The sequence below is a fragment of the Hippopotamus amphibius genome, chromosome 13 (assembly GCF_030028045.1).
Source record: "Hippopotamus amphibius kiboko isolate mHipAmp2 chromosome 13, mHipAmp2.hap2, whole genome shotgun sequence".
Lineage (NCBI taxonomy): Eukaryota > Metazoa > Chordata > Mammalia > Artiodactyla > Hippopotamidae > Hippopotamus > Hippopotamus amphibius.
This window is the reverse complement of record NC_080198.1, coordinates 2,051,169-2,076,412: the sequence shown is the minus strand read 5'-3', so window position 1 is coordinate 2,076,412 and position 25,244 is coordinate 2,051,169. Positions and strand designations below refer to the sequence as shown.

The following is a 25,244-nucleotide window of genomic DNA, read 5'->3' as shown; positions in this document are numbered from 1 at the left end:
GAGGGTCCCTGGTGCAGACCCGCCTTCTCTGTTCAGGCGTCACGGTCAGAGGCAGGAGCAGGCCGTGCTGGGGGCGGGGCCGTGGTTAGAGGTACCTGTTGTCTGCGGCCTCCCCAGCTCTGCCCTCCGCGTGGGGTTGGCAGGTGAGGTTGGCACAGCCCCTCCGGAGGCCCCACAGAAACGCCCAGGAAAGCCTTGATGTGCCAGAAAGGCCCAGGGCACTGTGGCTGCAGGGCCAGTGGGTGCCCAGGCCTCCACTTCCCCTGCAGAGGAGGGAGCCGCCCTCGCGCTAGGGCTTCCCTGCACCGACCACTTGTTTCCATCGACCCTCTGCGGGCCGTGCGCGCCTCTGCGCCCGGCAGGGAGGCGGGCAGGGGACGCTGACGGGGCTCCGTGTCTGTTTCAGCTGTGTGGTGGACGAGATGGACTTCTCCGCCATGGAGTTGGACGAGGCCCTCCGGAAGTTCCAGGCGCACATCCGGGTCCAGGGGGAGGCTCAGAAGGTGGAGCGGCTGATTGAGGCCTTCAGGTAGGGGCCCAGCAGGTGGGTGGGTGTCAGGCAGGGAAAGGGTCTGCACCCAAAGGCCACGGCTCAAGGGCAGAACTGTCAGGGGAGGAAGAGTGGGGGGGGCATTGGCCCCTCCTGGGTCCCAGGCGCTGTGCGGCTCCGTGCTGGCGCCAAGGCCTCGCACATCTTCACGGTCTCCATGTTCTCATGGGTTCATGAGTCCCTCTGTGTCGTCATCGTCTGCTCATTCACAGGGGCAGACGCTCCCTCAGCGATGCAGAAGGTCTGATTCTGACACCCATGCCACTTACCAGCTGTGTGACCTTGCTCTGGTTACTTAACCTCTCTGTGCCTCACTTCCTTGCCAGTAGAAAGGGGATGATGAAGGCACCTACCCTGGAGGGGGTAGAAGGATTAAATCACTCAGGATATGTGGGTACTCTCAGCCCAGTACCTGGCGCCCCAGAGAGCCCACAATCGAGGCAGGCTGTCCCTGCATCCTCTTTCATGCCAGACTGTGTTCACATTGGCTTTGTAGGGGCTCTGCCCCACGCTGGGTGTGGGAGACCCAGCCCTATGGGCATAGCGAGAGTGGTGGGGCCACAGAGGAGCAAGGTCGCAGGAGGAGAAACACCGGGCCCTGGGAGGGGAGTGTTCAGACACTTCTATCCAGGAGGGCTTCCTGGAGGGGGCAGCACTTAACAGGGAAGAAGAAATTGAAGCCCAGTTGTCTGAGCTCTGATGACTGCTGCCTGTGGGATGTAGGCCTCCATCATGGTGTCCCACTTGGTTCCTCCTCTTCATCCCTGCCCCGCCCACCCTTCCACAGGGTCGCCAGTGGAGGGGGTCTTGGGGTGGGCGGGGGGGGGTGTATTTGAGGTGTTGAGATGGTGGGCAGATGACTGCGTGAGGCAGTGTGTCAGTGAGGGTGTTAATTCAGCTGCCACAGCAAAGATGCCACACCAGCCACGGCTGGAGACACCCCAGAGGTGGGCCGCCCTCTGAGCTGGTGTGGAGGAAGTCTGGGCTCCTGTCGGCTGAGGTCCCCAGGGGCAGGTCCAACACTCGTCATCACATCCCCGTTCCAGGCAGGCAGAGAGCGTGGAGGGCCCACCCTGCCTTTAACGCACGTCCTCGAAGGAGCCCACGTCTCATCGGCCAGAACTTAGCACATGGCTGGGCCTGCTCCGGGGGGACGGGGGGGGTGTGTGGTCCTCAGCCCCGAGCATCCACGTGCCAGCTGAACTACCGGTGGGTGGGACTTAACTCACGTAGGAGGAGCGAGTGGACGTCAGGGCCGGCCCTGCCGGTCAGGCGTCATCCCCGCGTACCCGACGCAGAAACGGAGGCTCCGAGGCCCGTGACCAGCCTCAGCTGTCGAGGGCCGCTCACGGGTGAGAGGCGGCCCGGCCTCCCGCCGCGGCCAACGCAGGCTTCCCCTCCCCCGCAGCCAGCGCTACTGCGTCTGCAACCCCGGGGTGGTGCGGCAGTTCCGGAACCCGGACACCATCTTCATCCTGGCCTTCGCCGTCATCCTGCTCAACACCGACATGTACAGCCCCAACGTGAAGCCCGAGCGCAAGATGAAGCTGGAGGACTTCGTCAAGAACCTCCGAGGTGAGCTGCCCCAGCTCCGGCCGGACCCTCCGGAGCGCGCGCCCGGCGGGGGTGCACCTGAGGCGGCCTCGCGGGGGTAGGCGTGGGGGGTGGTTCCTGCGTGGAGGGGCCCTGAAGGATCCCCCACAGAACAGGTTCCCGTAAAGGGCCCCGGGTGCTGTCGGGGGTGCTGACCTGGGCCTCGCGGGGGAGGCGGCGTGTTGTCTTGTCTCAAAGGACCGCGGGCGTTGGCAGGCCGGGGCGTCAGGGGGCAGAGGCCTGAGAGCACAGCTCGGCTCAGGGCCGGTGGCCAGGCCAGATGTGGTGGACCCAGGCCAGCTGCAGGGACAGAGGGAGGATGGGCCACAGGCTGTGTCCTGGGCGCCCCGGGGCCTGCAAGCACAGGGGGCCGGGGAGAGGGTGGACAGGGACAGGCGGCCGGCACTGTCCCGCCCCATCATCCCCCTCGCAACCTTCCTCTTGAAACCGACCTGCCTTTTTTTTTTTTTTTCACACTTACGTGTGTATGTATTTAAAAGGAACCACATGTTGTCACCGTAAAGGGGAGACTGGTAGCATTTGTCATACGTGGGCATCATTTACAAAAATGAGCGCTGTGGAAAGGCAGCACCGCTGCTGTGGGTTCTGGCCGCGCTGTTCCTGGCCGAGCGGGTCCCTGGGCCCGAGGCTGCCCTCTCCTCCCTGGCAGGTGGGCCCCTGTGGGGCAGGTGCCCAGGGGGTGGGCCGTGGAAGGGAGGCTTCCTGCTGTGTCGCCAGGCAGGAGAGGAGTGGAAAAGCGAACGGCCGTCGGCATGCTCCTCCTGTCCTGGCCAGGGGGGACAGGGGACGGGGTGGGGGGAGTTGTGGAGGTGACGACGGCCCCTCCCCTTGGGAGACGCCAGCTGTAAGGGGCTGAGATCCCTTTAGATATGGCATCATCATTTTGTAAAAGGGAGAAACTGGTCTGTATCAAGTCCAACTTTTCGAGCCTTTAAAATTTTTCACTTTGTCCTTTATTTCTGTAAAACTGCTCTTTCCTCTCCTCTCCTTGGGCAGAGGGTCCGTGCTGGCACCTCCTGGTGGTGGGCCCCACCCTGCCAGGCGCGCCCCCAGGGAGGTGGGCTCCGCGTCCTCCCCGCGCCCTCCGAGGGCCCCGAGGAGGGCCACGTCCTAGCTGTAGTTCCTAGGAGCCTCATTAATGAGACGTCAGGTTGCCAGGCCAGGCGCGGGAGCAGGGCAGTCAGCAGACACTGGTGGTCTGCGGGGCTGCCCCGCTCCCCTCCTCCATCAGCCCGCGTCCCTCTCCTCACTGGGCCGAGCCTGGTCTGGTCCTCACAGCATCCCCGTGGCCCCGGATGCAGGCGGCTGCTCTGTCGCTCCCCGGAAAGCTGGCTGTGAGCTGCGTGCTGTTGGTGGCCCCAGGGAGCTTATGGGACTCTGATTTTTTCGCTGGTTTAACACCTCGTGCATGTGACTGGGGCCTCTCCTGTGAGAGAAATGAGACAGAAGGGAGGCCGAGGACAGAGGCTCGGGGAAGTCAGGGCTGCCGGGTCAGACGCCTGCTGCCCTTGTGTGCGTACCCTCGTGGTGCATGCGCATCCTTGCACCCGCCTTGTCACCCCAGTGAGAGCTTACATCCCTGCAGAGATGTCCCCTTGTATCCTTGTCACCCCAGTTCCCAGGGCAGGGGCTGAGCACCCCAAAACCAGGAGAGGAGGCCGCCGCTGGTGCTGTTTCACGTGCCTGGGCTCTTCCCACCAGTCCCCTCTTTTTTCAAGCCAGGGACTTGAGGCTTTTCTGCCCTGTCTTCCTTGAGTTTCGGAAGGTCCAGAGAGGGAAGGCACTTGCCCAAGGTCACACAGCAAGTGAGTGTCAGGTTGGCGCTCGGTGCTGAGCACACATCCAGCTTGTTCTTTTTAGAGGAAAGCACCTCCCCACACCCCCAAACATGCACTGGACACTGGACACACATTTTGTCTGGAATTGCTCAGTTTGCCCAGTGGGTCCAGCACAGGGTGGGGGGGGGGGGGGCTCTGGAAGTCCAGGGATAGGCAGGGGAGGAGCCCAGAAGCCACACAAGCAGTATTTTGCGTTTATTGATATTTGTCTTTGAATTTTTTTAATTTATATTTTGAATGGGTCTTATCTTCACATAGTCCCAAAACCAGGAAGTGGCATGACCCAGCAGTCACCCTCCTTGGAATTTCCCCAAACGAGCTGAAAGCTTACGTCCCGGTGGAAACCATCACAAGGATGTTACGGCGGCTTTATTCCCATTTGCCGTAACTAGGACGCAATCAAGTGTCCATCAGCAGGTGAATGGGTAAACCGTGGCCCATCCAGACCGCGGGATGTGATTCAGCTCGGAAAGAAATGAGCTACCAAGCCATGAGAGGACACGGAGGACACACACATGAACATTGCTAAGGGAAAGCGGCCCACCTGGAAAGCCCGCACCCTGTCTCGTTCCAGCTGTGCCACGTGCTGCAGGAGGCGAAGCTGCGGAGACAGTGACGAGACCAGTGGTCGCCAGGGGTCGGGGAGGGGTGAGGAGGAGAGGCACGGAGGCATTTTAGGGCAGTGAAGACTCTCTGTATGATGTCATGGTGGTGGACAGGTGTCGGTGTACGTTTGTCCAGACCCACAGGCCGGACAACACCAAGAGCGAAGCCTCGTGTGAGCTGGGGACTCGGGTGATGGGGACCTGTCCTGCGGTGGGGGACGCTGATTGTGGGGCAGCCGGGGGTGTGTGGCCGCTCTCTGTGCTTTCCCCTCGATTTTGCCATGGACTTAAAACTGCTCTGAAAATATAGCCAGTTAGAAAAAACCCCAGAAAGTATAAAAGGTCCGCAGCGGGGCCCCTCCCATCCCGGGAGGTCGCTGGCTTTGCGCCCGTGCTGTACCACCCAGAGATCCTCGTGGGAGCCCGTGCAAACGCGCACGGTTGGTCTGACCTTCTTCCACTTGGCACCTCGCTCTCTCGTTTAAATAACTCGAAGGGCCGTTGCCACGTCGGCTCGCCGTGGCCGTCCTCGTTCCTGCAGGCGCACCGTAATCCCTGTCCCTATGCGGACCGCTCAGCCAGTCCGCTGCGAGTGGCCAAATGTGAGGGGCTCCAGTTTTCTGCGATTTGGAAACAACGCTACGGTGAATGTCACGTCCCATGGGACACATCCCCCCAAGTCCACTTACTGGACCTGAGGGTGCTTGAGTTTGTGACGGTGCCGACGGGGCCACGCCACCCAACAGAAGGCTTGAGCCGTCCCACCGCCCCACACGTCCCCCAGCATCCTGTGGCCTGAGGGCAGGAGGTTGGCATCTGTGTCGTGAACAGGGCTGGGACTTCCTGACAGCACGTTCGGGGCCGTGTAGCAGAAAGGGCACGAGTTTGTGGTCCGAGCAACCTGGGTTCGAGTCCCAGGACTGGGACAGCAGCCCCTCAGACCCCCTGAGCTCTTGTGTTGGGGGGTGTGGGGCATGAGCTCCCCCGGTCCCTGTAAAGTCACCGTGCTCTTGGTGGCCTGTGTCACAGAAGGGAGGGCCCCCAGCTCAGAGAGCGTGAGTCTTGGGCTGACAGGGTCGAAGTGAGGACGCGGGCCTGGCTGGTCGGAGCCTGAATTCACGAGCCCCGTCTACACCGCCTCCCCGCACCCCAGACCCTTCCCCGGGCCCCAGCCGCCCATCGGTGGCCTGGGCACCGTTGTGCCCACCCCACGGGACTGCGGCCGGGACGGAGCAAGGCCGTGTTCACAGAGCCGCCTGGGCGTGGCTGGAAGGCGGCACAGGCCCCTCCCCACTAACCTGGGGCGGGGCCGCCTGGGCCCTGGTGCAGGGGTTCTGAGAACAGGTGCGGCGCACCGGACACGTCCAGCTGCTGTGGGTCTGGAGGCCTTTGGCTCCGCGGGGGGCCTGGCAGGGCGACCGCTGTCCGGATTCGGCTGAGAGCGCAGTGCCTTGGGGTGAGCCCAGCCGCCGTCCCCTGCCCCCTGCCAGGTGTGGACGACGGGGAGGACATCCCCCGGGACATGCTGATCGGGATCTACGAGCGGATCCGGAAGCGGGAGCTGAAGACCAATGAGGACCACGTGTCGCAGGTGCAGAAGGTGGAGAAGCTCATGGTGGGGAAGAAGCCGGTAGGTGGTCTCGTCCCTGCTGGGGGGGGGGGGGGGGGCGCCAGGCAAGGCCCGGGGCACCCGGACCCCCACCCCGCAACCCCAGGCACCCCGCTGGCTCGGTGTCAGCCACTCGCCCCAGTGCCTGTGGGGCCCGTTCCTTGCCAGGTGGGGTTAGTGAATCACGTCAGGTGTGGGGCTTTTTACGTGGCTGCTGGTGTCGGGGAGTGACAGCCCTTCCCCTGGGTCCCCTGTGCAGAGGACCTGAGGCTCTTAATACACCGTCGGCCAGGGCTGCGCCGTGGCTGCCCGGTGACCTGCGCTCCCGTCAGAGCCCACTGGGGGTGTCCGGGGAGGTGCTGCGGGCAGGGGGTCCCCCGGGGGCTCCGTCAGGACCTTAACATGCGTCTCGTCTGTTCACTGCTTTCCCCCCGTAGATCGGATCCCTGCACCACGGGCTCGGCTGTGTGAGTTCCCCTCTGCTTTCACCGTCCGTGACCCCCGCTCCCCCGCAGCTCCTGGCTCCCACACGCACAGTTCTGGGCGCATGAGTTAATTTCCAGAGCTGTAAGGGATTTGATGTTCACAGTGACCCCACCTCGGATCTCCGCGGCCACGCGGGGAGGGCTGTGCCGTCGGGCCCAACGCAGACGGTCCCCTCCTGTCTCATCTGGGCCTGGCTGAGCTCAGAGACCCCCGCTTGTCCCCAGGCCCTGAGACCTGCCCCTGAACAGATGACCGTGGTATGGCACTGAGGCCTCCCCTTCCCCACCCAGCCCACGCTCTGCCTCCCGGGTGCCTTCTGCTGGCAGCACCTGGCGGGAGTGTGCCTGCTGGCCGTCACGTGGCCCGCTCCGTACCCCTCCCTGGCAGCCAGATCCGCTGCCCCTGCAGAGGGCCCAAGACCCCTGGCACTGCCGTGACCTGCTCTTGCCCGCCTCCCTAGCCCCCTGTCCTGCCCTCCGGTCTCCCTCCCACTCTTGGTGCAGGTGACGTGCCCCCTGAGGGTGCCAGGCTGGGCCCGCGTCATCTGTGGGTCTCTGAGTGCAGGCCTGGAGGGCAGCCTGGCACGGGGCCATGTGTACCTGCGGCGGTGTGTGCAGGAGGGCGAGGGCCGGCCCCTTGAGGTGGCGATGGCCCGCTGAGGACCCCGCACAGCTCCCCCAGACCCAGATACCGGGCTGAGATCCTTCAGGAGGGAGGGCCTGGGTGCAGGGAAGCCCAGGCTCTGTGGCCTCCTGCATGCGTGGCAGGGGTCGCATGTGCCAGGTGCTCTGGGGGCTCAGGAGATGCATGTGGCTCCCTGGCAGGGGTCCACGTGAGCCTGGTGTCCCTGGAGCAGGGGCCTCCAGAGGCCTGAGGGAGGGTGGGGTCGGGGAGGCCCCCGCCCCTTGCCCCGGCGGTCGCAGGGAGCTGACGTGGCCCCTCTGCACAGGTGCTCTCCCTGCCGCACCGGCGCCTGGTCTGCTATTGCCGGCTCTTCGAGGTTCCGGACCCAAATAAGCCCCAGAAGCTCGGACTGCATCAGCGAGAAATCTTCCTGTTCAATGACCTCCTGGTGGTATGTGGTCCCCCCGGGTGTGGGGCCGGGTGCACGGACGACAGAGGCACGCGGGGGTGGGGTATCTGGGGCAGAAGCCGCCTCGTCCTGCCGCCCTCAACACGGGGTCCGCCGGCTCGTGTCAGACCCTGGAGGGCCTTGGGGGGTGGTCCCGGCTGTTCCCAGGGCCAGCTGCGTGGGCTCCCGCCCCAGGCAGCCTCATCCAGGAAGGCAGGGTCAGCCTCCAGGCTTCATCCTGTGCCCTCGGCCACCGGGGCCATCCTCTTAGAGGCTCTGAGCAGAGGTCTCGCTGCTGCCCGAGCCCATCACTGGGGCCAGGCGGGTGCGGTGCTGTCTTGTTGGCCTGGGTCTCAGCCCCAGGACTCATGGGCTGAACGTGGCAGAGACGGGCTCCCCAGAAGGACACGGAGAAGCTCTTGCCCAGAAGCAGGTAGCACGGCTGTGAGCTGGGGGGATAAGACGTTCCCCCAGGGGGCCTGCCCTTTGGAGCTCTTGCCTCCCACAGGTCCCCTTCTTGCACGAGTCCCCTGTCCCCACCTGGTTGAGGACCAGCTGCTCTTCTCAGGTTCCTGAGGCTTGAATCCAGAAGTGTGGGTTCAAGTCCTTTAAGAGTCCCTGACCTTGGACTTCCCTGGTGGTCCAGTGGTTAAGACTCTGCGCTTCCAATGCAGGGAGCACAGGTTCAATCCCTGGTTGGGGAACTAAGATCCTACATGCCATGTGATGTGGCTAAAAAATTTTTAAAAAAAGAAGAAAAGTCCCTGACCTTAAGGAAGTCACGTAAGACCTCTGGCCTCAGTGTCCTTCTCTGTAAAACTCATCTCTCAGAGGGTTTCAGGGTGCCTTCGGGGATGAAGGATGCAGGGGCGTGAGCCTCTCCCCCTGTATCTGACCTTCCCTGCCCCAGGGGCCTCCTGACCTCGGACCTGAGGGAGGGTCCTCACACAGGAGAATGAGACACTGACTTAGAATCCTGAGCGCCCAGGGCTGCTCCTGGCAGGCTGCTCCCTGCGGCTCAGCCTCTGTCTCTGCTGCCCCCAGGTCACCAAGATCTTCCAGAAGAAGAAGAACTCGGTGACCTACAGCTTCCGACAGTCCTTCTCCCTGTACGGCATGCAGGTCCTGCTCTTCGAGAACCAGTGTGAGTGAGTCGCTGGGCCCGTCCACGTGTGGCAGGAGGCGGCCTTGCACAGCTCCGATAGCGTAGAGAGGAAGCACTCCTCTGCCTTCCGCCTCCTTCCTCCTAGTTCCATCAGGGACCATCCTGAGGTGGCCTCTGCGATGTTCTCTTGTTCCCACTTTAGCAACAGAGGGCAGCTTTCAGGTTAGGCGTAACCAGGGAGAATTTAATATCATTGTGCGTAGGGCTCTTTGAGTTTACTTTTACAGTTATTTCTTGCAGCTGATTTTTAATTTTAGGGCAGAGTGAGTCTAAATAAAGTGTTGCTAGGAAAATATCAAGTAAATATGCAAATATGGCCAGTCAGGTGAGGGTCGTGGCCACGGGACTGCAGAGGTCACGAGCAGAGCCCTGGGTCCGTCTGCTCCGGCTTTGGCGGCCACGGGCCTGGCTGTTGGACTTTTCCAGCCCAGTTCCCTTGGTCCACAAGTGGGGTGATGGCGGTGCCCGGCTCAGGGCGAGACGAGCCTGTTCACATAAAGGTCAGGCCAGCACGGGGAGGGTGCTTGATGAGGCCTTTGGGTGTGAGTGGGTCCTGGGGGCTGGGGATCCTGGAGGGGAGCTGGCCCCTCACGGCACCCCGTGGGAGGTCCTTTTCGTCCAGTTCTTTCTCGCCACCCATACCCTCCCTTTTCCTGTCTCCCCCATTGTCCCGTCCCTCCTGTCGGAGGCCCCCGAGCTGCAGACGGAGCCAGCGTGGGTGGGGTGGGGTGGGCGGTCCTGCCGCCTCATGTGTTCTGGAGGGGCCAAGGGGAGGGCTGCCGTGATGGTGCGTCCGGGTGCGGCCAGCAGCAGGTCCCACAGTCCTGTCCCGTCCACCTTCCCTCTGCAGGTTGAGAGGTGCTCGGGACGCGTGGCTGGGCAACCATTTCTCTTGCTAAATGGCACCAGACCTGCTAGCCCCTCCCCTCTCACGTGCCCACGGGAGCCCAGGGTACAGACCGCGCCATTGCCCCAGCCCAGGCTAGAAGCCCAGCCCTGCCTCGGCTTCCACCGGACGGCCCCAGGGAGGGGGGCTCCGTGAGCGCTGTCCCAACCAGCAGGCCCCTCTTAGAAGGGGTGGTGGCGGCAGTGAGCACCTGGCATCACCTCCAGGTTCCCGGGGCTCAGCCTTGGACGCAGGTTTCAGCTGGAGCCGACCCCGACCTTCCCCAGGACCTGCCTCGCACCTGGGGTCTCAAAGGGGCAGCCCTTGGTCCGTCCCAGCTCAGTTATGTTATATTTGCTTTGAATTTTTTTTTAACTTATGGAGCTGGTGGTACTTAAATGGGCGCGTTAGAGTCAGATATCCTTGGCTTCTCCTGTAAAACTAGGGGCGGGCGCGCGTGGCGGGTGTGGCGGGCGGCACACCTCCGCGGACGCTCCAGCCGCGGTCTCACCGGGCCTGCTCCCCGCGCGTAGGCCTCGCGTGTTTGCGTTCCCAGCCCTGACCCAGGTCTGAGCCATGGTGGGATTGGTGTTTGGGCCAAGAACCCTCACACGCTCGCTGGTGGGTGCTGCGTTCCCACTGTGGAGAGGGGCTGTCAGGACGCCAAAGCCCTTGAGACCCCGCGAGCTCGGAGGAGCACCGGGCAGGTCTGAGTAGAAGGTGCTGTTGGCTGTGGGACGCCCACGGTGTACCCTGAGGGAGCTGGGGGCCTGAAGGCCGGTCAGGAGAGGACAGAACAGCCCCAGCTGACCAGACAGACTGTCCCCCAGTGGGACACCTCAACCGTCTCCTCCCAGACTCCTCCCAGAGTGACCAGTAAAGGGTCCAGGCCCCATGTCCCTCCGGGAGGGAAGCACGAGGGCCCTGGCTTTGCCTCAGATCAGCCAGCTCTGCCCCCGACTTGAACACGGAGCCACACAGGCCCAGGCTGGGGGCCGGACCCGATCTGGTGGTCCCCGCCAGCTGCGCCGTGAAGCCTCTCCTCCCTGGAGGGACGCGTCCGCTGGGAGCCCAGCCTCGGCTCGCTCCTCACACAGGGTTGAATGTCGATGTGCTGGTGCTCTGCCGGCCAGAAGGGAGGTGGCAGCGCCCGCCCTGAGGCCCGCGCTCTCCTTTTCTGCAGATTACCCCAACGGCATCCGGCTCACCTCCGCCGTCCCGGGGGCAGACATCAAAGTGCTGATCAACTTCAATGCTCCCAACCCTCAAGACCGGAAGAAATTCACCGACGACCTGCGGGAGTCCATCGCGGAGGTGCAGGAGATGGAGAAGCACAGGATAGAGAGTAGGTCGTGGCCGCCTGAAGGGGGCCTGCTGGGCGCGGGCACGGCCTCCCCGCCGGGGGCCGAGGTGCTGGTCAGAGGCCAGTGGTGCAGAGACTCTGTGAGCCCAGGGAGGAGACGCCCTCAGCCTCCTCCGGCCTTCCCACGGCCGTGTGACCAGACCGCCCACCCTGCCCGGGTCACAGGAGGTGGCGCAGGCGGAGGAGGGGTGGGCAGAGGTCTCTGGGTGACAGCCAGGCTTCTGAGGCCCAGGCCTGTCCTGCCCGGGGAATTACATCGTGTGCCCTGAGGAGGCCCCCCGGGTCCCCGGTCGCCCCGTGTCTAGAGCCCTGGAGCTGAGCCCTTTGCACGTGAGCATGGCTGGTATTTGTCTTTCGCGCCCGCCCGTCTGGCAGGGTCAGGGCTGGGGCCATCCACTGGCTTCTGGTGAAGCTGGTGTGAGCCCCGCCTCTCCTGGCTCTCAGCCTCACTCCTGGAAGCACGTGGGTGCCCCTACCTCCGGCCTCCCTCCACGGCCGGGCCGGGTCGGGTCGACCCTGGCCCCTCTCCGGACTCCAGCAAATCCGCCTCCTTGGAAAGGGACTGACCTTCCTGCAGACCTCGGGCACTCTGGCCTCTGCAGTCTCCTCTTCGGGGTCTCCTTTTGGCCTCTTTGGTCCCAGGTGGCTGTCACTCCTGCTCTTTCCCAGAGAGCCTCCCCCTTCACTTGCCCCCTTCCGGGGAGGCGGCGGCTCAGCCCGGTGCCACCCGGGGCAGAGGCCCCCAGCCCTCTGCGTGGTGCTCCCGGGGGGGCCCTCCCCCTGCCCTCCCCGGGCCGCCCTGGGCTGGCGGCCGCACTTCCCTCACCAGGCCCCTCGCCCTCTGTCGCAGCGGAGCTCGAGAAGCAGAAGGGCGTCGTGCGGCCCAGCGTGTCCCAGTGCTCCAGCCTCAAAAAGGAGCCTGGCGGTGGAACGCTGAGCCGGGCCTGCCTGGACGACAGCTACGCCAGCGGCGAGGGCCTCAAGCGCAGCGCCCTCAGCAGCTCCCTGCGCGACCTCTCGGAAGCGGGTAAGAGCTGGGCCCAGGACCGCCCCCCACCCCGTGCACGCAGGGCTTGGCCGCGCGTGGCCGGCGGGGCTTGCATTAACCCGAAGGGGCTGCGGTGGAGAGGCTCCGATGGAGCGCGCTTGGTTGGCCGTCCCCAGACCACAGCGGCATCTGGCCGGGCAGAGAGGGCGTGCCCCCAAGGCCGAAGGAAACAGGGCGGAACGGTCAGAGGCAGGACAGCCGGGTGGTTCGCCCCAGTCTCCCTTGCTCATTTATGTATTTACTTATGTATTTGTTCTTTCATGTGTTTTCTGAAACTCGCTCTCCCGCAGAGCGCGTCGGGCCCGGCCGACGGGCGTGTCCCTTGTCCTCTGTGCTGCCCCGTCCCCGTGCTTCATGCTGGTGAATGAAATGGAGTGACGTCCTTGACGCTGTGTCTGGGACCCCGTCTCCCACTGCCCCCGGTCTTGCTTTCCCTGCAGAGGTCTCCCTTCCTGGGAAACCCAGGCCTCCGTCCAGCCCAGAGACGGCAGCCACGCCTGGCCCTGGGAGGTCAGGGGAAAGCCCTGGCAGAAATGCGATTTTTCGTTGTTGTTTCTTTGTTTCTTGTGTGTTTGGTTTGCTGCCAGCCTCTGAACCCGCACGCCGCCCGGGTTTCCTGGGAGGTGTGCCTGGAGCATCAGCGAGCGGGGAGCTTCTGCTGGCGGCCCTGCCGGGTCCCGGCTGCGGCAGGGAGCGGGGAGGCGGGGGCTGCTGCAGCGTGCTTTGCCTGCCGGTTCTGTCGGAGGAGCCGCGGGGTGAGGGGCTGCACCCCAGCGGCCCTTCAGTCCCCCACGAGCCATGTCTAGCCAGGCAGCTTCTCCTGGGAGGAGGCTCAGGGCTGCAGAGGAACAGAGCTAGCTGGGCAAGGGGACACGTGGCTGTGCCAGCGCTGTCGGTTCCCGGAACCCTAGATTCCCACCCCGAGGCCCCGGCTGTCCCAGCCCTGGGAGCCTGACGTGACCCCAGGGTTGCTGGCGAAGACCCTCTCAGGCTGAGGTCAGCCTCCTCCTTTCCAGGGCCCCAGGGGACCCCTCCCCGCCAAGCGCTTGCCTGGCCCACCAGCCTCAGGCATCACCGCGTGGCGGTCCTGGGCCCCGGTAGAGAGCCTGCTCACCACTCCATCCCATACCTGCGCCCCGGCAGCACTGCCTCCGTTCAGCTTACTCATTTCCCAGAAATTTTTTTCCCTTTTTTTTTTTTTTGAGTTGGATTTTTTTCCTTTGGTTTTGTCTTGTCATTTTTTTTTTTCCATAGTGAGAATCCGAACAGCATGGCCAGGGCAAGAGTCAGGCAGGGCTTCTCCACCCGGGCTGCGCTGGCATCGTGTGCCGCGTCAGTCCCGGCCGCGGGGGCCGCTCTCCCCACTAGACGCCAGTGATCCCCCCGTCACGGCCTCAGTCACGTCCCCCAGGCTGCCGGGTGCCCTCTGGGGGGAGTCGCCCCTGGTTGGCAGAACCGCCATGGTGGAGAACCACTGGTTGTCCTCACGGCTTGTTACCTCCAGCTAAGTGTACCCTGCCGGCTAGGGGCCCAGGGCCCGTGTTTGAGTTTGTGCAGTGGGGCAGGCTCTGGCCTCTCCGGGTGCTGTCCAGCCCCCTCGGGTAGCAGTGGCCTCAGCGCAGCCGGCCACAGCCACCCCGGCTCCCGGCGGTCAGGGCCTCAGCTGTCCACTCCCTGCTCAGGGGCCGGGCAGAGTCGCGTGCCCTGGCGCGCGGCCGTGCGAGGGGCGGAGCTCGGGGGTCTGGCTCGTTTCCATTTATCGTCGGCATTGCCATGTTCATGTGGGGATTCTGAGCTGAGAAGGACCCAGGGAGCAAGTCCTCTCGGGCCCTGAGCCACCGTGAAGAGAGTGCCTGGGAAGGAGCCCCATGCACGGAAGGTGGGAGGGCCGGTAAGGAGGACGTTAGAGTCCTGGTGACCGCCAAGGCCCCAGATGGCGAGAGGCCCCCTGCCGCCACCAGAGGAAGACAGGCCAGCGCCAGCCGCCTGCTGGAAGATGCTGGAGACGTGCGCTCTGTGCTGGACCGGGTGAAGGCGAAGCTCTCCCCCCACCACCGGGCCCCGGCGAGACAGGCTTGTCAGGAAGAGGTGAGGCTCAGGGACAGCTTCTACCCTCTGGACAGGGACGCCCAGCGGCCCGCTCGTCACGGCTGCCAGAGCAGCTGCCCCAGACCTGCGCCCACACAGCCGTCCAGGAACCAGCCCCCGGGGCTGTGCCGGACGTGAATCTTGGGGACCCAGGAGGCAGTCGTGGTTTGACGGCCCAGGAGGAACCGGGCAGCAGACTTTCCAAGCGGCTGAGGGGGGGCCTGGACCCCGGCCCGGCTCCCCGCTGAGCTGCGAGGCCTCTCCGGAGTCTCTCCGCGTCGTCTGCCGTTGGCCAGGGCCCTGCTCTCTTCAGTGGCACCAGAGCCCTGCCAGCTCGAGATCAAGGACCCGCAAGGACCTCGGACACAGGTGTGACTGGGCCTTAGCGCCTGCCACAGGCCGGTCAAGTCACGGTGGACCCTGTCCACGGGCCCTGAGGCCCCCAGCCCCTCGCCAGTCAAGCTGCCCAACACCAGTTCCCGCGGAGACAACGCAGGATCTGCCCTCGTCACCCGGGATGCAGCGGGCAACCTGCCGCTCCTGCGCCTGGCGGGGAGAGCTGGCGGGTCCTGGCGGCCAGTTTCCAGAGCAGCCCCTGCTGCCCCGTGATGGGCAGGCCACATGCGGCAGCCAGTGGGCCAGCTGCTGCCCCTCCTGGGGTGGGGGCCGCACTTGGGCTGGCCTCCCCAGCAGAGGCCAGCAGAGGCCACACAGCACGCTGCTTCCGGGGCTTTGGCTCCGGGCCCTGGGCCGAGTGATCCCCTGGGCCTGGGTTCCCCAGCCGCGGACGGGACTGGTGCTGCCCCAGGAGCCGTGAGAGGCGACACCTGAGTCGCACTGGGGGCGGGGCCGGCCCGCATGCTGGCTGTGGTCCCCCTCAGCGTGGCTAGGGCCGCGGAGGGAAACTCAGGGAAGAGCCCTGCCTGCCTGCTGTCCCAGTGCTGAAGAGCCAAGAAGGCTGTGAGGAGCCTCGCCGGGAGCGCCATCTGGATGCAGCTCCCGATCGGGGGTGGCAGGGACTGCTCTGGCCCTCGAGAGGCACCGGCTGGGGCGGGGCTCCCCGTGGCTTGTGCAGGATCTGGAGTGATGGGGGGACCCTGAAACAGTGCAGACAAGGAGTGGTGGGGGTGCGTGAGCGGGAGCGGCTGTCCTGGCTCTTCCGCCTCTGTCAGTAGGTGGTGTGTGTGTGTGTACACGCCCGAACGCGGTCTGTGGTGGGTAGACGTCCGCCGGTGTGCCCAGGACTGGAATCAGAGAGCTTCTGCGGGGACACCTCATATCTTCCGCTCACCTAAGAAGGTGAAAAGGTGATTTATAAGACACTCAGAGTTGCTCCAGGACATCCAAGCTAGAGCTCTCCTGAGTCTGGGCCCACGTTGGGTGGGAGTGGGGTCCACTCAGCTCTGGGGGTCTGTGTATGAAGCCCCCACACCCAACCCCAGGCCTGGCCCAGTCCAGTTGGGATGCGTAGGCTGCAGGGTCTCTGCTGGCACCTCTGTCTCCCCTCTGTCCCTGGTCCTTGGAGGAGTGTCCCCAGCCTGAGGGGCCAGAGAGCGGGTGGAGAAACCCCAAGGACAGCGGAGGTCTGAGCAGAGCCACCCGGGGACCAGGGGCCATGCCTAGTTCACAGATGTGGAAACTGAGGCAAAGAGATGATGGCGTGCCACGTGGGGTCCCTCCTCCAGCTGCGGAGCCTCCTTCTGGAGGCTGGACTCTAATTCTGCTCCGTGTCCCTCGGCCACGTGCTGGGACAGAAGGCGGGAAGGAAAGGTCACCCCTCTGCTCACAGTGGCCGAGAGACGAGGCAGGGAGAGGTCACGCGCGGCTGGAACAAGGCCCAGCTTTGCTGGGTTCTCCGTGGTCCTCAGCAGCCTCCTCCACTGTGTGGTCCAGTCCGGTGGGCTCTGAGGCCAGGGTCCAGCAGGCCTTCGGTGGACCCAGGCTCCCAGCTGGAACTCAGGTTCAGGGGTGAGCCGGGAAGGCAAAGGCACCGGACCTGCCCCGAGCCTGCCGTCTCGCGCCCAGGCCTGAGGCCCTGTCCCGGGTATGTGCAGCTGCCAGAGGCCCGAAGGAAGCCAGACACACCCTCTCTACCCAGCGCCGGTCAGGCGGCGGGTCACAGGATGGCGCGAGGCAGCCCCTTCCACCTTCCAGGCTCCTGGACGCAGCTCAGAGACAGCGTGGCCAAGGTTTCCCGCCTCAGGCGGATGGGCAGATGATGCCGTGCAAATGGGCTGAGCCGGTCAGGCCATTGGCCAGGGCCTCCATCTCTTCCTGGCGTGGACAGAGGGACACCTGGCCTGCACCGTGGGGCTTGTTCAGAGGTGCACAGATGGAAGCCGGAAGAACATCTTGGAGCCCCTCTCCACCCACAGAGGACTGGCTGGAGGCCAGATCCCCAAGCTTGAGCGCCGTCGTTCCTGACAGCCTCACTGTCCCGCAGAAATCCCTGGAGAAGGTGTCTGCAGGCCACGGTGGGCTCTGGGCGTCCAGACCCGAGAGGGGGACTCTGCCTTCTTTGGCGCAGCCAACGCAGATTGGGGGCCTGCTGCACGCCACGCGCGGGGGACACAGAGGCGTGGGCACTGAGGGCTCCTGGCTGCGGAACGTGTGGGGAAGCAGAACTTCAGGCCCTGGGCTGGGGGGGACATCCTGGCAGCCCCACCCTGCCCCTGGCCAGACACTGCACAAACCAAACACAGCCCTGGAGGCGTGGCACCTCTGCTCCACCGGGGGAAAGAGGACGCAGAGTCCCGCCTCCTGACTGTCAGTCCCCCCGGCAGGCGGGGAGGCAGGTGTGTGTGCGCGCGTGTCCTTACACACGTGTGTGAGATCCACCAAAGGTCAGGGCTGGCAGGACCACGCTTGGCTCACTTTAGCTGTGGGAGGCGCTGCCCTCGCCCGGCCCTGTCGGCAGGTGGCGGAGGCCCCCTGGCGCGCGGGGTCCGTTGGGCCTCGGTGCCCACCCGGAGGCCCCTCCCCACAGCCTCCCTGTCCAGGAGAGGGGAACAAAGTTGGGCTGGTGGAAAAAGATTTTTTTTGTTGTTTTGTTTTTTTGGGTTTTTTTGTTTTGGGGGGGTTGGGTTTTTCTGTTTGTTTTTTCTGCTTTTTAAGAACCCCATTGTCTTTTTAACTCATTTCTGCCCTGCCACCGGCTCCCCCGGGCCCCCCGGCGGCAGCGCCGGCCCGGGCCGCGTCTAACCTCTGGTATTGCATGTTCTGGGCAGGGAAGCGAGGGCGTCGCAGCAGTGCGGGATCGCTAGAGAGCAATGTGGAAGTAAGTAGGAAGCTCCCCGTCGGCCGGCTGTCGTGTGTCGCTCCCGTCCTCGGTGGATACCTGTTGTCTCCTTTTTTCGCTCTTCCTCTCCTCCTGCACAGAGGCACCGACCCGCCCCGCCTGCCTCGGCCCTGCATGCAGCCCCCCAGCGTCGCCCGCCCGTGCCCCGCCCCGCTCGTTTGGGCTGGACCGGTGGGGGTGGGTCTGGATGCCACGGTTCAGTCTGCGCTTAACCCGCCCCTGCGGTCCCGAGCATGGTTAACCCCCCGGCTTCCTGCACGGCTCCTGGGCAGGGGGGCCGCCACCCTTCCCCGCCCCCTCGCTGTCCGGCGCTGCCATCTCGGGACGTCCCCGCTCCGCCACCCCCATCGCTTCCTTCCTAGAGGTTCGATTGCTGTGTGTCTGCCGTCAGGGCACCGCAGAGTGGCTCAGCTAGCGCGGGGGAGGAGAGCTGTGAGAGGAGGAGGCCCTCGGTGTGGATTTCATGAGATTTCATTCATCCTCCAGCCATTTCAGTTTTCCCGTGCACATCTAACCTCAGCTTGCAGACCGTTCTGTTTCCTTCTGTTCCCGTGTTTGGTTTGCAGTAGGTAGCCACAGTGAAGTGCCTGGGCAGTGCCCTCTCCCAGGGCGGGGCCTCCCGAGCCCCTCCTGTCCCCCTCACCACTTCCCCGGAAACCTTGGGACCCACACAGGCAGAGCACACGCCCTCGGACATTGAGAGGACCCAGTGGCGCTTAGGGCAGGACGTCAGCAGGACTGGGCCCCTTCCCCTGAACACGGCTAGCCCTGCCCCACCCGGCACACGCCGCCCACAGCCACCTGCAAACACACGGTTCTGATCTGAAAGCTCAGGCCGCCTTCCTCGACAGGGTGCTGGTCAGGCCGAGAGCAGAGGTCAGCCTTGACCTGCTGCGGCTGCGTGCCCCCCACGTTTCTCCCCAGAGGCCCCCTCCTGGGCCCTCCAGCTGAGCTGCACGGTCGGGTCTGGAGCTGGCGCCTGAGTCCAGCCTCACGCGGCCCGGCCTCTGTGGCCAGTGAGTTGAACTAAGGCTTAGGAGTCAGCGGGTGAACTTTTTTTTACATTTTTGAAGAATCTTTCTGACGTAAGTGCTTTAAGCTCTTTTAATTTTGGTTTCTATGAATTTCCTTTTTAGGGGTCCACCATTAGCAGTCCTCACATGCGCCGGAGAGCTACATCAACACGAGACTGTCCATCTCGCCCACACCAGGCCATGCCCAACTCCTCCTCCCTCCTGGGCTCCTTATTTGGGAGCAAGAGAGGGAAGCCCCCTCCCCAGGCCCACCTGCCCCCGGCCCCTCCCCAACCTCCGCCCCACCCACCGGGCCTGCCCCACCCGCCACACGCCGTGGCCGGCCACCCCCAGGGGCCCGTGGAGGGCCCCCTGCCGGCCCCGGTGCACGGGCACCACGGCCAGTACTGCCCCCTGCAGCAGAACCCGCCGCCCTACCACCACCACCACCACTACCACCCGCCCCAGCACATCCAGCACGCACACCAGTACCACCATGGCCCCCACGGGGGGCACCCCGCCTACGGGGCCCACGCGCACGGCCACCCGCCTCTGCCCTCAGCCCACGCCGGCCACCCGGGCCACGCGGGCCACGCCGCGCACCACCACGGGCAGCCCCCTGCCCCACCGCCCCCCACCAGCAGCAAGGCCAAACCCAGCGGCATCAGCACAGTTGTGTAGGCCCTGGGCGGGGGTCCCGGACCCCCCGGGACAAGCGTACGCCACACAGGCGCGCCCAGGGGCGGCAGCCCCAGGCCAGACCCAGGGCACGCTCTGTTGCCACCTCCCCCTCTGCTCCCGGCCCGGGTGGAGCCCGCCCCCCGAGCCCCGGGGCTTGCGTCGTAGGAAACGAAGCCCCTGGTTTGATTTAGTGGTGGCGCCCCGGGCTCCAGCCACCTCAGCCTGAGAGGCGGGCTCGGCCAGCATCGGCCCTGAAACGGTGCCACCAGCCACGTAGACGTTGAGCTCCAGACCCCCCGCAGCCCTCAGCTCTCCGCGCCCTCAGTGTACACGCAGGTGAGAATCCAGCCTAGGAACAGAAGCGACGACACAAAAAACCAGAGACAGAGCCAAACACACACCCCAACACTTGCTGCATAATTGCTCTTTTATTGACAATGGGCAAAAATTAAGTAGACCTGATATGGTTGATGAAAATACGTAAGTAAACTTTATATAATATAAATATATAAATATATAAATATATATATATATATACTGTATAGATAGTATTTGTGTGTGAAAGGCAAACGTTTCAGTCCACAAAATTAGCAATATAGACTTTACGAGGAGCTCCACCTACCTGATAGGAAGACAGTACCTTAGGCAAACGTGTGAGAGAGTAGACCAAAAACTTAAACGCTAGGGACAAAATTCAGATGCTTCCATATTTTCATAAAGAGAAGAGAAGCCCCCCCAGGACTGGCGGAAATCTTTACGCCATCATTACTAACTGTGCCAAGTAACATAGCATCTCACTGTTTTAAAAAGTCCGATATTGCTTTGTATAAATCCTTATTTTATTAACAGAAGATTATCATAAGTAATCAGTATTATAACTGCTCTGTTAGTTCAGGTAAGCAAGTAGATAAACTGCAGTAAACTCTACAGTAGCACCTCGGGACAGCTCGTCGAGGACGGGCTGCCTTGGACTCTTGGTTACACAGATTCTTAGACACTTTAATGGCTGCAATAACTGTGAATCTCCATGGTCCATATTTCTTTTGTATGCATTTGGTTTGACGCACACTCATTCAGCGCCTCCGAGGGGCCCCTACACGGCAGAGGCGTCCATCTCCAACATGAGACCGACCCGCTCATCCTCGTGTCCCCAGCGCCATAGCTCCCTCATCCTGTTTCCGACCGCAGCAGGCAGACGCCCCGGAACCTGAAGGCTGCTCTTAGCGTTTAGCGACCCAGGGCCGTGTGTGTGTTGCCCTTTTTGTGTTCTGAGTGGTGGCCGTGATCATCGTGATTCCATGTGGCCGTGTGCTAGCGTGATCCCCGTGTCATCACCGTGGCCCGTCTGACCTCGGCCGACGCGTGCCCGGCCCCGCCGCCTCCTCACGGTCGGCCAGGCGGCTGCTGGGGCGTCCCGTGACTCTCCGCTGTGCTCTTGTCGCTTCCGTGTCGTGGTGCCGCCCTCCGCTCCCCAGGGGCCGGCGGCGTGTGCGCCTGGTTCTGTGCCCGAGTCACCCACGGGCCGTACTTTGTAGTTTCAGCCCTTCGAGCCACTGCAGCCGCCAGTGCTGTGCTCCTAAGCCGTGGACCCGAGGACCGCCCCGGGCACCTGCCGGGCGGGGAGCCCTTCCAGAAAGGGCGAAGCCGTCACGGGACTCCATGGGCGCGGGGCTCTGGACAGGCGGCAGCGGCGGGAAGACGGAGGGCAGCCCATCCTGGCGGCCGCCGGGGCTCTGCCCACCCCGCCCCTTTGTCACATCATCCAGGTCACCAAACCAGCAAATCTGCAAACCGAGCACTTTGTTAATCTCCACAGAGAGCAAATACAGCAATCTAGAGTTTAGCCTTTTTTTTTTTTTTTTCTTTTTTTGAGAGAAGTGTGACTTTAACCTGCCCACCTTTACCTCCCCGTCCGTGTCGTCCTTCTCTCTCGGGCATCTGCTCAGAAAGAGAAACGAAGAGCACGGGCGTGTCTGATTCGGTCCAGGCCGGGCTGGTGGGAGGCTCCCTGGTTCCGCGGACCCCGAAACTCCTTGGTTTCCCTCCAGAGCCCGGCCCCCGAGGTGTTCTGTGTCTTGCGGTTTCAAGGGCGTTGTTGTGACAAGGAAGTGTACTGCATGTCCTCCGGCGCCAGGCGCGTGAGGCCACACTCTGTGTATTGTGTATTTGCAAACTCTCTCAGTGTTACTGTTGACAAATAGTTGAAGTAAAGTGATAACATACGAAATATGTCGGCTTTTCTTCACCCTCTGTACCAATCATAGGATCTAACCGTAAACTCCAGGTTGTTCCAGAAAAGATGCAGGTAGGCTGATTGGCACCAGGTCGCCCTTTCCAAAGGGCGGTCACTGATAGACACAGCTGAGCCGGGTAGAGCCGGCGGGGAGGGCGCCCTCTCTCCACGGGCCGTTTGGAACCCCCCCCTCCAAACTGTCACCAGCGTGTCCCAGGGCCCTGCCGCGTCCACAGGGCCGGGTCCCCAAAGAGGGGAGTTTCTCCCCGTGTTTCCAACTTTCTGCTGGATCGGGTTCCGGTCAGTGAGGGTTCATCAGTCTGTGTGTTTCGTTTACAAACTTATCGTGGGATAAGTTCCCTGGAGGAGGCTGGAGCCAGGCTGCCCCAGACTCTTTTGGGGGGTCAATACTCCCGAGAAGCTGGTGGCCCTGTGTGGCTTTCTTGGGATGGCTCTCTCTGGATCCCGTCCTGGGGTCGCAGCTGTGGGCGCCTGTGGCTCACCCCCAGCACAGAAGGCAGGAGGCTGAGCCCCACCAGGCTGTGTGTCATCCTTTCTCACTGTCAGGACACACATGGGCATTTTGCTCCAGTCACAGCTTCTTTCAGCAGGTGACCCTTAGAGGAAGCAGTTGGTACCACCACAAAAATCTTTTCTGGGACAACAATTAAATCATGTATTTGTATTTTTTTTTAAGTTTACGAATGGATTGTACAACAATGTAAAAATAAAGTTCATCCTAATATGATGTGCACACCTTGCTTAAAAACATCTTCAGTCGTCCCATGTAGAGCGATTTTTTCCATCTCACACTGCATGCAGCAGAAGCCTCTCGGTTTCCTTTAAGATGAGCTGAAAAGACAGTCAGCAGGTGTTAAACATGACCCTAGGTGTTGACTCAGCACCATTCGAAGCTGTGTCGCTACAGGTAAGCATGCATCTTACAGGCCGCTGTAAAATAACATCACCCTTCCTGCCTGCAAAACGAGTCCTTTTGTAAGTATTTTAAATACGACGACAATAATCCAGGAAGCAGGTTGCAGAGTGAACCGGCGTGGGGGCGGGGGTGGTGAACGGGTGGTGAGGGGCGTCACCATGCGACCCACCTGCGGTCACGCCGAAGTCACGTGCAGGATCGTCTCCTCTGGGGCACTGTCATTCACCTTCAACTTGGTTTACACACTTAGAACCAGGTCTTGAATACAGGCTGTTCAGACTTCAGGGGCCACCTCGCGCGCAGGAAGCCCGGCACCCGCCATGTAACTTTGGGGAGCAAAGGAGTGCTTTTGTTTTCCTATGCGTTCTGTGTGTAAGTAGCAACAGACTCTACTGATGTAAAACCATAGCTGTGATCATGTGGAGAAATCAAATAAATCCTTCAAAACGCTCGAGTTCTTACTTTTTCTGGGAAGTCCAGCCATTTCCCTATTGGCCAGACACAGAGATCTCCAGGTGACAAGGTGGCCTGTCCCTTATCGCGACTGCTGTGGGCTCCAGCTGTCCGGGAAGACATTAACTTGAGGGTGCTGACGGACGGCTTAACATAAAGGTGCACGTCGCAAAATAGGTGCTGGTAGAAGATTTCAAAGGTATTTATAATTTCTAGCAACCTTCAACAAAGTTTTGTGCTCTCGTTGAGTTAGAAAGAGAGAGGAGACGGACCCTAGGAAGTGTGGAGGTGGGCTGGGAGTGACTTGTGGGGGCAGAAAGACACCCAAGGGCCCAGTCCCCAAATGCTCCAAGAGAGATGAGCTTATGAGGTCATAGCTGCCCGTTCTTCCACGTGATGGGTAACGTGATGTGGAAGCCAGGAGGGTGAATTCTGATTCCACTGGAAGCAAGGGTTCTCTGGGGACATGATGGCCTGTTACTGTGTCCCCTTTCCTTGAACCAGATTCAGCTCCAGAGAATCCCCCTTAAACACTTCAGTTCACATCGTAAGACGAAGTAAAACTGGTAGGTCTAATTTTCGGGACACACAGGAGGCTCATGTAAGTGGCCACAATCAGCTGTGGCCCACCCTTCACAGAGAGGTGAATTCCAAGATGGTCTCAGGTTTCTGCAGCTGGGAGGCTGTCCATCTCTCAGGCCCTCAGAGCCTCTGAAGGAGGGAAGCTGGTTCCTGAAATTCCTGAGAATACTTAGGTCCGCTGCAGGGCTGCAGAAGGTGTGACCATTCTCTGGGTTTCGGAGTTGTCTCCCGGCCAGACTGTGAGCTCCTTGGGCAAAAGGTGCACCTGTTCCCAGCACAAGACTGCTCTTACCAAGATGCACCTGCAAACCAATCGGTGGTTGGAAGTGGGTGGGGGTCACGGCAAAGCCACCGGCTGGTCTGAGGGTGTGTGAGTCGTGGACAGCTGTTGGTCCTCTGCTGCTCCTGCCACTGAGAATCCAGCCGGGGACACAGGTGACACCGTGACACTTCTCCTTGAGAGGTTCCTGCTCACTGACTGTGTCCTGTAGCCTACGTTTTACTTGACCTCTCAAAGCTTTCAACACTGTTCACACGTCCCTTCGTGAAACACTTGGTGTCTTTGGTCCCATACACCCTCCTTCCTCTCGGGGGGAGGAGGTGGGGGACCCCTCCTCTGTCTCCTTTGCAGGCTAACAGCCCTCCCCAGAGCCATGAAGGTTGGTCTCGGGGTCACGGGAAGCCCTCTCCCTTCCTTCGTGCTTCTCAGCAACGTCACGCGAGCCCACGGCCGCGGCCGACATTCTGTTTGCCTGTAGATTCCGGATTCGAGTCTCCAGCCCAGACCACTGCTCCCAACACCCACGTCCCTTGGATCTTTCAGTAGCACCGCAGACTCTCCCGGACCAGACCCATGGTCGCGCACAGACACACACACGTGGAGCGGGGGCCTCCCCGGGCCCCCGTGTTGGGGACTGGCATCCCTGTGAGGGTGTAGATTAGAATGTAGGAGTTGTTCTGGACACCCGTCCTTTCCCTGACTCTCCAAATCTGTGCAGTCACCAGGCCCTTTAGATTTTTACCTCCTTTGTGTCCTTGAATCTACCTATGCCTCTTCACAACTCTCACCCACCTTCAGGCCGTTGCGTGTCACCGGGTCAGTGCCTGGGCTCCTGGCCTCCACAGTGGGTCCCTCGACCCCTCTCCACCGGCAGCAGAGGGGTCTTTTTGAGGTGCTGCCTGCGAAGTCACGTCAATGGCTTCTTGTCCTCAGGATTAAAAGTAAAATAACAGAAGACCCTTGACATGGGCTGCGTGAGGCCTGCACGGTCTGGGCTCTGCCTCCCCCTTAACCCTCGCTGTCCCGTTTCATTCCAGCCACACTAGCCTGTCAGATGCCCAGAGAAGCCGCGTTCCCCCTGCCTCCGAGCCCGTGCAGGCGTGACCCCGGCCGTTCCCCAAAGGTAGGGTGCTCTTCCTTGCGTCTTTGTTGAGTTAGCTTCTGTTTCCTGCACCAAATTTCAGCTCGGCCACTGTCCACTCTGCAGTGCGTTCGCACAGGTGTGTATTCAGTGGCGTTAGCATTCCGTTGCTGTAAGTGTCCCAAGGGCAGGTCCTTGCACAGCCGGGGTGTTAGTTAATCCTAACATGTGGCACAAAATAGGGCTTCAGCAAATGTTTGTTGAATGAATAGATGAGTACCAACGCAGGAAGAAGGGGACATAGTGCTGAAATGCACGATGCACTTTGGTGGTTTGAGGTGAGATCAGAGACCTTAGGGAAG

At 62.2% G+C, this 25,244-nt stretch overlaps 1 protein-coding gene across 9 annotated transcripts in view; it reads left to right on the top strand.

Moving 5' to 3' along the window:
* Positions 1-22,931, top strand: part of IQSEC1 (IQ motif and Sec7 domain ArfGEF 1) — an 81,791-nt gene extending 58,860 nt beyond the window's left edge. Inside the window, exons 5-15 of one of the 9 annotated variants that reach the window (XR_009048769.1) lie at positions 407-529; positions 1,959-2,125; positions 6,098-6,237; positions 6,654-6,683; positions 7,652-7,777; positions 8,819-8,918; positions 11,009-11,170; positions 12,039-12,215; positions 17,552-17,601; positions 18,759-19,652; positions 20,394-20,994. Coding sequence is in view for 7 of the 9 variants with exons in the window: in XM_057705587.1 (XP_057561570.1) it covers positions 407-529; positions 1,959-2,125; positions 6,098-6,237; positions 6,654-6,683; positions 7,652-7,777; positions 8,819-8,918; positions 11,009-11,170; positions 12,039-12,215; positions 17,552-18,195 (1,669 nt within the window). In the remaining 2 variants the exon portion in view is untranslated. Of the gene's footprint in view, positions 1-406; positions 530-1,958; positions 2,126-6,097; positions 6,238-6,653; positions 6,684-7,651; positions 7,778-8,818; positions 8,919-11,008; positions 11,171-12,038; positions 12,216-17,551; positions 18,453-18,473; positions 18,699-18,758 lie in introns of those variants that run through there. The other 8 variants (XR_009048768.1, XM_057705586.1, XM_057705590.1 and 5 more) reach the window with 8 other exon arrangements.
* The last annotated feature ends 2,313 nt before the right edge of the window (positions 22,932-25,244 follow it).